Genomic DNA, 12,902 nt, shown 5'->3' on the forward strand with positions numbered 1-12,902 from the left:
GTTGTGGGTTTTTTCGGGCTATATGGCCATGTTCTAGAGGCATTCTCTCCTGATGTTTTGCCTGCATCTATGGCAAGCATCATCCTCACCTCACTACCTCTGAGGATGCTTGCCATAGATGCAGGCAAAACGTCAGGAAAGAATGCCTCTAGAACATGGCCATATAGCCCAAAAAAACCCACAACAACCCAGTGATTCTAGCCATGAAAGCCTTTGACAATACAAAGATTATTATTATTATTATTATTATTATTATTATTATTATTATTAGCTGTTCCCTGCCACGTGTTGCTGTGGCCCACATGGGGGTTTTGTGTGGGAGATTTGGCCCAATTCTATCATTGGTGTGGTTTAGAATGCTATGTGATTGTAGGTGAACTATAAATCCCAGCAACTACAACTCCCAAATGTCAAGATTCTATTTTCCTCAAACTCCACCAGTGTTCACATTTAGGCATATTGAGTATTCCTCTAGGGTTTGGTCCAGATCCATCATTGTTTGAGTCCACAGTGCTCTCTGGATGTAGGTGAACTACAACTCCAAAATCAAAGGACACTACCCACCAAACCCTTCCAGCATTTTCTGTTGGTCATGTTTGGTTTGGTTCAATTCCATCGTTGGTGGGGTTCAGAATGCTCTTTGATTGTAGGTGAACTATAAATCCCAGCAACTACAACTCCCAAATGACAAAATCAATTTTTTTTAGTGAAGGACATACATTGGGTTGTTAGGTGTCCTGTGTCCAAATTTGGTGTCAATTCGTCCAGTGGTTTTTGAGTTCTGTTAATCCCACAAACGAACATTACATTTTTATTTATATAGATTGTTGTTGTTATTATTATTATTATTATTAGTATTATTATTATTATTATTATCAGAAAACCTGGGATCAGATCCTGGGATATAGGGCCAGTCTGGAAGGGCCCATTGAGTTGGAAGAGACCCCAAGGACCCATCTAATCCAACCCATTCTGCACCAAAGGAAGACACAATCAAAGCCCTCCCAACAGATGGCCCACCAACATCTGCTTCAAAACGTCCAGAGAAGAAGACTCCACCATAATCCAAAGCAGCATATTCCACTGCCGAACGGCTCTTACCTTCACAAAGTTATTCCTTGTGTTTAAGCGGAACCTCTTTTCCTACAAACAATTGCATTTGTGCAGGACTCGGTCCACATTTGCAATCAGAGAAGCATTGTATTTCCAAATCACTAGGTCTTGGATCAGGGCCTCCTTGGACACATCCGCACGTTCAGGCCTCCTGCAGTGATAGAGAATGGCGACATCGCTGGGAACTGCCACGGGATCAACTCCGTACATCTTGAGCACCGAATGGACAGAGGTCTGAACCACCTTCTCTGGCCGAACAACCATCTTCCTGTTATTAAACTCCCCTTTCCTGTTGGGCTCTTTGAAGGTGTGCTGAAATATGTTCACCCCAGGAACACTCCTCCAAGAAGAGAAGTTGAATGGCACTGTATCAGCGAAGACGTTGTTACGGAAGACATAATTTTCAAACAGGAACACCCCGGCTCCTGGATTATCCCTTTCAAGCCTTTCCATTAGAGATTTCCAATCTGCATCTTTGAGTGGGAGAATAATTTCATCCGTATCGATTAGCAGCACATATTTACTTCTGTACATATTATGGTAGACGCAGTCGTTCAAGGCGGCAATTTGCCCATAGTAGCCAATGTCTTGGGGATCCATGGAGTGATGCCAATAAGACGAAGCCCGAAGGTACGTATCGATGGGCCAGCGGATAATTTCAACCACCCCTTCGGAGACATAATGCTCTAAGACTCGCTCCATCAACCGGCTGCATTCGTTCTTATACACGACCACTTTCTGTGCACCGAGTATTTTGTACATTTCCACCGACTGCACGAACTGCAAAACGTTGTTGAAGCCTCCGAACATTGTCGAGATGCACACCGTGAATCCGAGCAAAGGCTCCCCGGAGTGGCGGTTTTTGATCTCGAACATTGGCAGCTGGGCAAAATCCAGGTCGTGGGAGGGAAGAATCGACATGTATTTCGGAGAACAGTTCTGCGGTTCCAAACAGAGCACGTCCGCCGTCCCATAAGGGAAATCAAACCGGTCTGTGTGGAAGTCTATCTCAGCTGTCACAATGGGGATCTCGCTTCCACTTTGGCAGCAGAAGATGCAAGAAAGTTCTTTGACTTTTTCAAAGTGAATGATGCTAATGGCACGGATCAGCGACCCAGTCCTGTTGTCAAAATACGGGTCTATGATAAAGCTGTGGTTATCTTTGAGCCTCGTGATGGTGTCTCTGGTAGGCAGGCCTCTATGAAAGCAGTCATACAGTTTTGGTGGGTTGTTTTTTCTGTTGTCGTACTCTATTGTGTTTCTCTTCCAATAATATGATGTGAAAGACAACACAAAGATGAAAAGGAATGTTCCAGCAGCAACCTTTCCCCCATAGATTGACATATTTCTCCCCACCAGGCTGTATATTATTCCATTTCAGTTAACCTAGGAAATAGTGAGAGCGAAATAGAGACAGAGAGGGAGAAAATCAAACCACGACTTAATATCTATATAAATAAAAATGTAATGTTCGTTTGTGGGATTAACACCAAATTTGGACACAGAACACCTTTCAGCCAACAAGTGACCATCACTCATTAAAACACTGAAAAACACAGCAAAAAACACTTTAAAAGCCAAAATACAAAAAAAATTTACAACGCATGCACAAAACCACATACATATATGCACACACATATATACATACAAAACCTATCAGGCCAACGAGTGACCATCACTCATTAAAACACTGAAAAACACAGCAAAAAAGACTTAAAAAGCCAAAAACCAAAAAAATATTACAACGCATAAACAAAACCACATACATATATGCAAACACACATATATACACACAAAACCTATCAGGCCAACGAGTGACCATCACTCATTAAAACACTGAGAAACACAGCAAAAAAGACTTAAAAAGCCAAAAAACAAAAAAAATTACAATGCATGCACAAAACCACATACATATACACAAACACACATATACACACACATATACACACAAAACACAAAACCTATCCAGGTCAATGAGTGACCATCACTCATTAAAACACTGAAAAACACAGCAAAAAAGACTTAAAAAGCCAAAAAACAAAAAAAATATTAAAACGCATGCACAAAACCACATATGTATACGCAAACACACATATACACACATATATACACACAAAACCTATCAGGCCAACGAGTGACCATCACTCATTAAAACACTGAAAAACACAGCAAAAAAGACTTAAAAAGCCAAAAACCAAAAAAATATTACAACGCATGCACAAATCCACATACGTATACGCAAACACACATATATACACACAAAACCTATCAGGCCAACGAGTGACCATCACTCATTAAAACACTGAGAAACACAGCAAAAAAGACTTAAACACTCAAAAAACAAAAATTATATTACAACGCATGTACAAAACCACATACATATATGCAAATACACATATATACACACACAAAACACATATACACAGACTGGACCACAGCAACGCGTGGCAGGGGACAGCTAGTGATATATAAAAAGGGAAAGGTTTCCCCTTGACATTTAGTCTAATTGTGTCTGACTCTGGGAAGTGTTGCTCATCTCCATTTTTAAGCCGAAGAGCCGGCATTGTCCGTAGACACCTCCAAGGTCGTGTGGCTGGCATGACTGCATGGAGCCCCGTTATCTTCCCGCCGGAGTGGTACCTATTGATCTACTCCTCCTGTTTAAGGAGCTCCACTGGCTGCCATTCATTTTCCAGACCCAATTCAAGGTGCAGGTTCTCACCTACAAAGCCCTGAACGGTTTGGGACCCGCCTACCTGCGTGACCGCATCTCCGTATATGAACCCACACGATCTCTTCGATCATCTGGAGAGGCCCTGCTCTCACTCCCACCTGCATCGCAAGCGCAATTGGTGGGGATGAGAGAGAGGGCCTTTTCGATGGTGGCCCCTCGACTCTGGAACTCACTCCCTAAGGACATCAGGCATGCCCCAATTCTGGCAGTCTTTAGGAGGAGCTTGAAGACGTGGTTGTTCCAGTGTGCCTTCCCAGAATAATGATCCCATAGCACATTGTCCTCCAAAGCACTTTATATTGTTTAGGTCTGCTTGTATGTTTCCACAAACGCCCCATCACTTTTTCGCCCATGTCCATGTAAAATTTTCACCCATGCCCATGTAATTTTTTTTAATTTTAATTACATTTCACTTACCCATAGATTTTAAAGTGTATTGTCCTATTGTTAATGCTTATGCTATTGTTTTACTGTCTTGTTTGATTTTAATTCCTTGTATTGTTGTTATTGCTTATATTTTTGTATTCTGGGCTCGGTCTCATGTAAGCCGCACCGAGTCCCCTGGGGGAGATGGTAGCGGGGTATAAATATTATTATTATTATTATTATTATTATTATTATTATTATTATTACTCACATTTGCATGTTTTCGAATTGTTCGATTGGAAGAAGCTGAGGCTAACAGCAGGAGCTCACCTCACTCCCTGGATTCAAACTGTAGACCCTTTGGTCAGCAAGTTCAGCAGCTCAGCAGTTTAACCCGCTGCGCCACCGGGGGGGGGGTCCAATTATGATACATAATCCTCTGTTTTCTCACAAAATGTCTTTACAAAAAAAGACATTACATGGCACAATGGATTGGAAGAATAATGCTGGAACTAAAAACAACACAAACTAGCAGCTGTCATCTTTTGCGGGAGCTACAGGAAGCAGCTAGTTATTTGGGATAGGAAATTATATAATTTATAACTTGGAATCCATCTCTTCATAGAGATATTGGGCCGTTCCTTTTTTTCCTTTTGGTTTTTGCTTATAGACAAATATTTAAAGTGCTGAATGTGAGATAAAACAAAAACTGCTGGATTTGGTTAATCACCTAGATAAGTCCCATTGTTGCTGCCAGCCTGCACCAGAAACCACGGGCAAAATTTATCAGCTTGATCTGCAAGTCGCCAGCCATGTTTGTAAAGGTATTTTACACAATTGGAACCAGAATTGCGCACCTCGCTGTTTCCAAGAAGCAGCTACAATTCCCCTAACACCTACCTTTCTTTCATATTCATCACCATCCTCTTCTGCCATGAATTTGAGTGACTGTTTCCATGATATAATCCTTCATTGCTCCGGAAAGGCGCCTGCTCCGGATGGAGGGTCAGAAACAAAACCTAGACAATGGACCAAAAACATTATGTGAAGCACACACCCCATTGGGGGGGGGGGGGGGGTGAGAGCACAAAGTTGGCAGAACAATGCTGCAAAGCAGTGATCCGGCACAAATGTGCTTTACGCTGGCGCACTGCATGTTATACATTGCACATTACAATGGAGCAATGCACATTTCACAATTTGCGTCATAGGAAAGCAAACTTGAACAATGAGAACGATCATACTAGAAATGGACCGTATTCAGAAAAGTAATGGCTTGCATGCCCCTGACTAGAATCATAGTCATAGATGCCCAGGCACAACCAGACCTGCCCAGGAAGTCTTTAAGACAAAAATAATGCTAACACTTATATTTGGGGCTGAAATTTGGGGGCACATCAATCTGGCCAAGATTGCAGCTTCGCACCCTCCTGGGCCTTTCCAGAACAACACTGATGGCGGCAGTAAGGCCAGAGCTAGGAATGCCTCCAGTAAAAGCTCAAATCTTAATGAGACTGTTTAAATTACTGGTCAAAAGTTCATTTGCTTACTTAGGCGATCCCTCATAGTCCGAGGATGATGGTCCTCCAAGGTCGGTGTTCTGGCGGTGGGTCTGTAGGTGGCTGTGGAGCCCTGTTCTTGATCTGCATCTTCTCCTGTAGTGAGGGCATTGGTTTCCAAGTCTCAGTCGGGGTTGGCTTGACTCGCCTTCCTCTTGGCACGTTTCTCTCTTTCACCCTCCATTCGTACCTCTTCAAATTCTACAGCACTGCTGGTCACAGCTGACCTCCAGCTGGAGTGCTCAAGGGCCAGGGCTTCCCAGTTCTCAGTGTCTATGCCAGAGCTTAAAGGTTGGCTTTGAGCCCATCTTTCAATCTCTTTTCCTGCCCACCAACATTCCGTTTTCCATTCTTGAGTTCGGAGTAGAGAAACTGCTTTGGGAGACGGTAGTCAGGCATCCAGACAATGTGGCCGGTCCAGCGGAGTTGATGGTGGAGGACCATCGCTTCAATGCTGGTGGTCTTTGCTTTTTTCAGCACGCTGACATTTGTCCGCCTGTCTTGCCAAGAGATTTGGAGGATTTTCCGGAGGCAACGCTGATGGAATCGTTCCAGGAGTTGCATGTGACGTCTGTAGACAGTCCATGTTTCGTAGGCGTATAGCAGGGTTGGGAAGACAATTGCTGTATAAACAAGCACCTTGGCATATACAGAACTGCGAGACAGATATTTACATCCAATATTATCCAACTGCAGGTCCTCCAACAGAAATGATATTATTATTATTATTATTATTATTATTATTATTATTATCTTTATTTGTACCCCGCTAACATCTCCCAAAGGACTCGATGCGGCTTACAAAGGCCAAGGCCTCAATAAAAACAACAGCATAACAATACACATAACATTATAAAGCAAATCAAAACGTTAAGCAATAACAGTAAACAATAAAAACAATACACCATAACACAATAAAACTAGGGCCGGGCCGAATGTAATGGGTACAGATTAAAAAGTGCTGAGTATGACAGATGAAATATAGGATTTTAGGGTAAGTGCAATGTACATACAATCTTAAATCTCTGATAAAGTGCTTCTGGGACATATTGCTGGAGTTTCCTATTCTGGAAAGGCACACCAAAACAGCCAGGTCTTCAGGCTCTTCCTAAAGACTGCCAGTGTAGGGGCTTGTCTGATGTCCTTGGGGAGGGTGTTCCAAAGTCGGGGGGGGGCACCACAGAAAAGGCCCTGTCCCTCATCCCCACCAGACGCGCCTGCAACGCAGGTGGGATCGCGAGCAGGGCCTCTCCAGATGAACGAAGAGAATGTGTGGGTTCATAAACGGAGATGCGGTCACGCAGGTAGGCTGGTCCCAAACCATTTAGAGCTTTGTAGGTGAGCACCTGCACCTTGAATTGGGACCGGAAAATGAACAGCAGCCAATGGAGCTCCTTGAACAGGAGGGTTGAGCACCAGTTAACATCCTGGCCGCCGCTCGTTGGACTAACTGAAATTTCCGAGCCGTTTTCAAGGGCAGCCCCACGTAGAGTGCATTACAGTAGTCCAATCTAGAGGTGACCAAGGCATGGACCACCCCGGCCAGATCAGGTACGGTCGCAGTTGGCGCACGAGTCTCAATTGTGCAAAAGCCCTCCCGGACACTGCCGACGCCGAAGCCTCAAGCGTAAGCGATGAATCCAAGAGGACTCCCAAACTGCGGACCTGTGGCTTCAGGGGGAGTGTAACCCCATCCAGCACAGGTTGCCACCCTATACCCCGATCTGGTTTTCGATCGACCAGGAGGACCTCTGTCTTGTCGGGATTGATCTTCAGCTTGTTCCTCCTCATCCAGATAGACACAGCGGCCAAGCACTCGTCCAGCACTCGAGGGGCTTCCTTGGAATTAGATGGAAATGAGTAATAGAGTTGTGTGTCATCTGCGTAGAGATGGCACCTAACTCCAAAACTCCGGATGACCTCTCCCAGCGGTTTCATGTAGATGTTAAAAAGCATGGGGGATAAAATAGAGCCTTGCGGGACCCCACAGGTCAAAGGCCAGGGGTCCGAGCAGGCATCTCCCAGCTTCACCAGCTGGGATCGGCCCTCCAGGAAGGACCGGAGCCAGAACAGAACCGTGCCCCCAATGAAGCCAAATGAGACTTTAGGGGGGTCAACTCCAAGGAGAGATGACCCTTAGTTCCCACCAAAGAGAGAACGCTACCTTGGCAAGCCTTCAGGGAAGCCTGATTCCAGCAATTTTATTGATATTAATAATTGAAATGAGACTCTTGCCAAGGCGAAGAAGTGGCAACGAGGTTTATTAGCGATTCAGCTGAAGCGGATGCAATTGCAGTGATCATTCACCTGCAAGCATACCAATACATTGATCAAAAGCATATTTATAGCAAAATACAATTTTGAAAGTTTCAAAACTCCCTCCCTCTTTGGCTCCTTAGCAAATCAGGGAGAGGGAGGCAGGACGGAAGAGGAGCATTGTGTCCAGAGATGATGATGACATTCTACTGTCCTGTGCCCGAGGGATCAGCCAGCCAAGGAAACCAGTTTTTTTTTTTTTTGTTCTTGTGATGGATCAGTGATTTAGGGATAACCATTTGATTCAGGTTTTCCCTTCCAGGATCAGATAAGGTGTATTGGTTTTGATGGGTTTTTGGATGAAACAAACAGGGCCGGGCAAGAAGACCCCTGGGGCCAGTCTCGCCCCTTTGTGATTAAATTAAAATGTGACCAGAGAAATTCCCTGTTTACCAGGCCAACTCAGAAAAATAAACAAAGAATTTCCAGTTGCTATTGTCCATGCAAATGTCTGTGATAAGGTTGGTTTCGAGGGAACAACAGCCCTCTCGGGCACTGAGTGGTTTTTCCTGGTCGCCTTGTTTGGGGCAAAGGGCAAGGGTAAAGGGGGGCAAAAGATATTTCATAGCAAGATACATACATTCAAATTATAAGCATTTCATAGCAACAAAACCCCATCTTTGTCCCACATCCCAAGTATATTTAATAAGAGGATTAATTTTCATGAAGAAGCCTGAAGTCCAATGTTTTAAAAGGTCTTTGAGGAAAGTTTATGAGGGAGATAGTATGTACTGAAGTCCAAGACATGCAGGCAGAGAGTCCATGATCATTGGGAAGGCTGGCAGATGAAACCCCAGCTGTGCTGCAACTGATTCACACTTTGGTCCTTGGGAAACTACAACTCTCACGAAGGGCAGAAGTCCCAAGATCCAGCCGTTTCCCAAAAGCCTCGTGGGGTCCTTGTTGTTGTCAGTGCCTTGGCAATGTGACCAAGACTTAACCCCTATTGTGCAGTCTGGTACCTTTGTCCTTTGAGGAACTATAAGTCACCATCCCTTGTTGGGAGGGGGGCATGCTCGACGTCACCGAGACCCATCCCAGAGAGCCGTACCAGAAGGATACCATGATTGATGGTATCGAAAGCCGCTGAGATGTCCAAGAGGACCAACAGAGTCACACTCCCCCGTCCAGCTCTCTACAGATGTCATCCACCAAGGCAACAAAGCTGTCTCGGTTCCGTGGCCAGGCCTGAAGCCAGACTGTGACTGTTCCAGGTAATTGATGTCATCTAGAAAACCCTGGAGCTGGGAGGTGACCACCCGCTCCAGCACCTTGCCCAAAAAGGGGAGGTTGGAGATCGGCCTGTAATTGTTCAGCACCATGGAGTCAAGGGAGACCTTTTTAAGGAGTGGACGAACCACAGCCTGTTTTAGTCAAGATTGGAAAAAAACCCTGCTCCAATGATGCATTAATGATCAAACTTCTAAGGAAAAGGGAAAAGGAAAAATAATCAAAGTAACTATATCTATTACATCTTGCCTTAGACAATGGCAAGATGCTTCCTCACTCTAGAGAAGACAAAAGGAGAAGAGGCAGGAAAATGGAGACAGGCCACATGGCCAGCCTTTAAAGGTAAAAATACCTTGAAAAGAGGAAGTTACGTTTCCCTAAAGCAGTGGTTCTCAACCTTCCTAATGCCGCGACCCCTTAATACAGTTCCTCATGTTGTGGTGACCCCCAACCATAACATTATTTTCATTACTACTTCACAACTGTAATTTTGCAACTGTTATGAATTGTAATGTAAACATCTGATATGCAGGATGTATTTTCATTCACTGGACCAAATTTGGCACAAAGACCCGATACACCCAAATTCGAATAGGGAATTGATTCCATCATTTGGGAGTTGTAGTTGTTGGGATTTATAGTTCATCTGCAATCAAAGAGCATTCTGAACTCCACCAATGATAGAATTGAACCAAACATGGCACAGAACTCCCATGACCAACAGAAAATACTGGAAAGGTTTGGTGGGCATTGACCTTGAGTTATGGAGTTGTAGTTCCCCTATGTCCCGAGAGCACTGTAGACTCAAAACAATGATGGATCTGGACCAAACTTGGCATGAAAATCAGTATGTCCAAATGTGGACTCTGGTGGAGTTTAGGGAAAATAGACTTGATATTTGGGAGTTGTAGTTGATTGGATTTATAGTTCACCTACAATCAAAGAGCATTCTGAACCCCACCACGGTTAGAATTGGGCCAAGCTTCCAACACAGAACCCGCATGACCAACAGAAAATGCTGTGTTTTCTGATGGTCTTTGGTGACCCCTCTGACACCCCTTCACGATCCCACCAGGGGTCCCGACCCCCAGGTTGAAAAACACTGCCATATAGTAAAGGTAAAGGTAGTCCCCTGACATTAAGTCCAGTCATGTCTGACTCTGGGGTGTGGTGCTCATCTCCATTTCTAAGCCGAAGAGCCAGCATTGTCCGTAGACACCTCCAAGGTCATGTGGCCGGCATGACTGCATGGAGCACTGTTACCTTCCCGCTGGAGCGGTACCTATTGATCTACTCACATTTGCATGTTTTCGAACTGCTAGGTTGGCAGAAGCTAGGGCTGACAGCGGAAGCTCACGCTGCTCCCCGGAATCGAACCTGCGACCTTTCGATCAAAAAGCTCAGCAGCTCAGTGCTTTAACCCACTGCGCCACCGGGGGCTCCTACACTGCCATATAGGTAGGGGGGGGGGGGGAAGGATAGAAGGTAAAATGCTAGTTTGCACCACAAGCAGACCAGAGTTCTTTCTCCCACCCTGGACATTATTCCACAGGTATATAAACTCCACTTGCTTAGTTTCCAACAGACCTCACAACCTCTGAGGATGCCTGCCATAGATGCAGGCAAAGCATCAGGAGAGCATGCTTCCGGAACATGGCCATACGGCCCAGAAAACTCACAGCAACCCAACCCATATTTTGCTTTGGAATAAAGCAAGAGTTCAATCTGAGTCTTAAAATGTGATGCCCACGAGACACTTATTTATAGCTCCTAGGAAACAGAATGACGGCTGGATTTGAGTAAATATCGGGAATTTTAATACATACGAGTTGTTGTTATGCTTTCGAACGTTATAAAGTTTCTGAAGATTGGAGCATTTTAGTCAACGAGGATTTTGTCATATTGTACAATCAAAGGATTCGGTGGGTTGTTGTAGGTTTCCCGGGCTATATGGCCATGTTCTAGAAGCATTCTCTCCTGAGGTTTCGCCTGCATCTATGGCAGTGTTTCTCAACCTGGGGGTCGGGACCCCTGGAGGGGTAGCGAAGGGCTGTCAGAGGGGTCTCCAAAGACCATCAGAAAACACCGTATTTTGTGTTGGTCATGGGGGTCTCTGTGTGGGAAGTTTGGCCCAATTCTATCATTGTTGGAGTTCAGAACGCTCCTTGATTGTAGGTGAACTATAAATCCCAGCAAGTACAACTCCCAAATCTCAAGGTCTATTTTCCCAAAACCCCACGAGTGTTTACATTTGGGCGTATGGAGTATCCGTGCCAAGTTTGGTCCAGATCCATCGTTGTTGGAGTCTACAGTGCTCTCTGGATATAGGCGAACTTCAACTCCCAAACTCAAGATCAATGCCCACCACACTCTTCCAGAATTTGTTGTTGGTCATGGGAGTTCTGTGTCCCAAGTTTGGTTCAATTCCATCATTGGTGGAGTTCGGAATGCTCTTTGATATTGTAGGTGAACTATAAATCCCAGAAACTACAACTCCCAAATGACAAAATCAATCCTCCCCTCAACCCCACCAGTATTCAAATTTGGACGTATCGAGTATTTGTGCCAAATGAATGAAAATACATCCTGCATATTGGATATTTACAAGATGATTCCTAACAGGAGCAAAATTATAGTTGTGAAGTAGCAACGAAAATAAATTGATGGTTGGGGGTCACCACAACATAAAAACTGCATTAGGAAGGTTGAGAACCACTGTTCTAGAAGCATTCTCTCCTGACGTTTCGCCTGCATCTATGGCAAGGTTGTGATCTCACAACCTCTGAGGATGCTTGTCGTAGATGCAGGCGAAACGTCAGGAGAGAATGCTTCTAGAACATGGCCATATAGCCCGAAAAACCTACAACAACCCAGCGATTCCAACCATGGAAGTCTTCGACAATACAAAAGATTCGGTGTTTTGCAGTTGGAAATTGTCGTCATGTAACAATGGAGAGAAAACATGAAGAGCAGCTTGTATCATACGTGCAGGAAACAGGAAACAGCACAGAATAATTGTATACTTACATGTGAAGAGTTGTTATTTCTGGGGAAAGTAAGATGGGAAAATTGGGAGATCACCAATGTAAGCTCCGAGCATTTTGGTCACCGGGCAAAACAAGTCAGTGGCAATCAATATTGGGAACTCGATGCGGTGGCCACTCCTGTGTGGCTGCTTCACACGCAGGAAACAAGTGCTGATAACAGAGGAAGCCGAAGAGGAAAAAACACAGAATCATAAAGCACTGAGGGGCAGCCAAGTGAAAGGTGCACTGAGTGCGAGGATGGAGGCTGCTGCTTAATTAATGAGACCTTTTCTCGCGAAAGGAGGAGCTGCTGCTGCCATCACCATCATGTGGAGGGTGCCAACGTTCTCGTTTGTGTTTGTGCCAAGCGCATGCTTCTCTTAAGAAACCTGCCCGACATTGTTACTAAAGCATCTATGAACAACGGGGTTTCAACACAACACACAAGGAAGTGGAGGCAGAAACAGTCAACTAATTTGCAAGCGTGTGATAATTTCAGGTAGAGGTGCTTGGTGAGCGTACGGGAAACCAGGACAGAATTGAAGGCAAGCGGTTCCA

At 44.7% G+C, this 12,902-nt stretch overlaps 1 protein-coding gene across 2 annotated transcripts in view; it reads right to left on the minus strand.

The window, feature by feature from the left end:
* Positions 1-841: 841 nt before the first annotated feature.
* The window catches only part of LOC132763682 (beta-1,4-galactosyltransferase galt-1-like), a 23,050-nt gene continuing 10,989 nt past the window's right edge, over positions 842-12,902 (minus strand). Inside the window, exons 2-4 of one of the 2 annotated variants that reach the window (XM_067471840.1) lie at positions 12,346-12,515; positions 5,114-5,232; positions 842-2,499 (exon numbers count right to left, since the gene is read on the minus strand). In XM_067471840.1, the coding sequence (XP_067327941.1) occupies positions 1,144-2,457 (1,314 nt within the window). In that variant the 5' untranslated portion in view covers positions 2,458-2,499; positions 5,114-5,232; positions 12,346-12,515 and the 3' untranslated portion in view covers positions 842-1,143. Of the gene's footprint in view, positions 2,500-5,113; positions 5,233-12,345 lie in introns of both variants that reach the window. The other variant, XM_060757385.2, reaches the window with a different exon arrangement.

This window comes from Anolis sagrei, chromosome 11 (genome assembly GCF_037176765.1).
Source record: "Anolis sagrei isolate rAnoSag1 chromosome 11, rAnoSag1.mat, whole genome shotgun sequence".
Lineage (NCBI taxonomy): Eukaryota > Metazoa > Chordata > Lepidosauria > Squamata > Dactyloidae > Anolis > Anolis sagrei.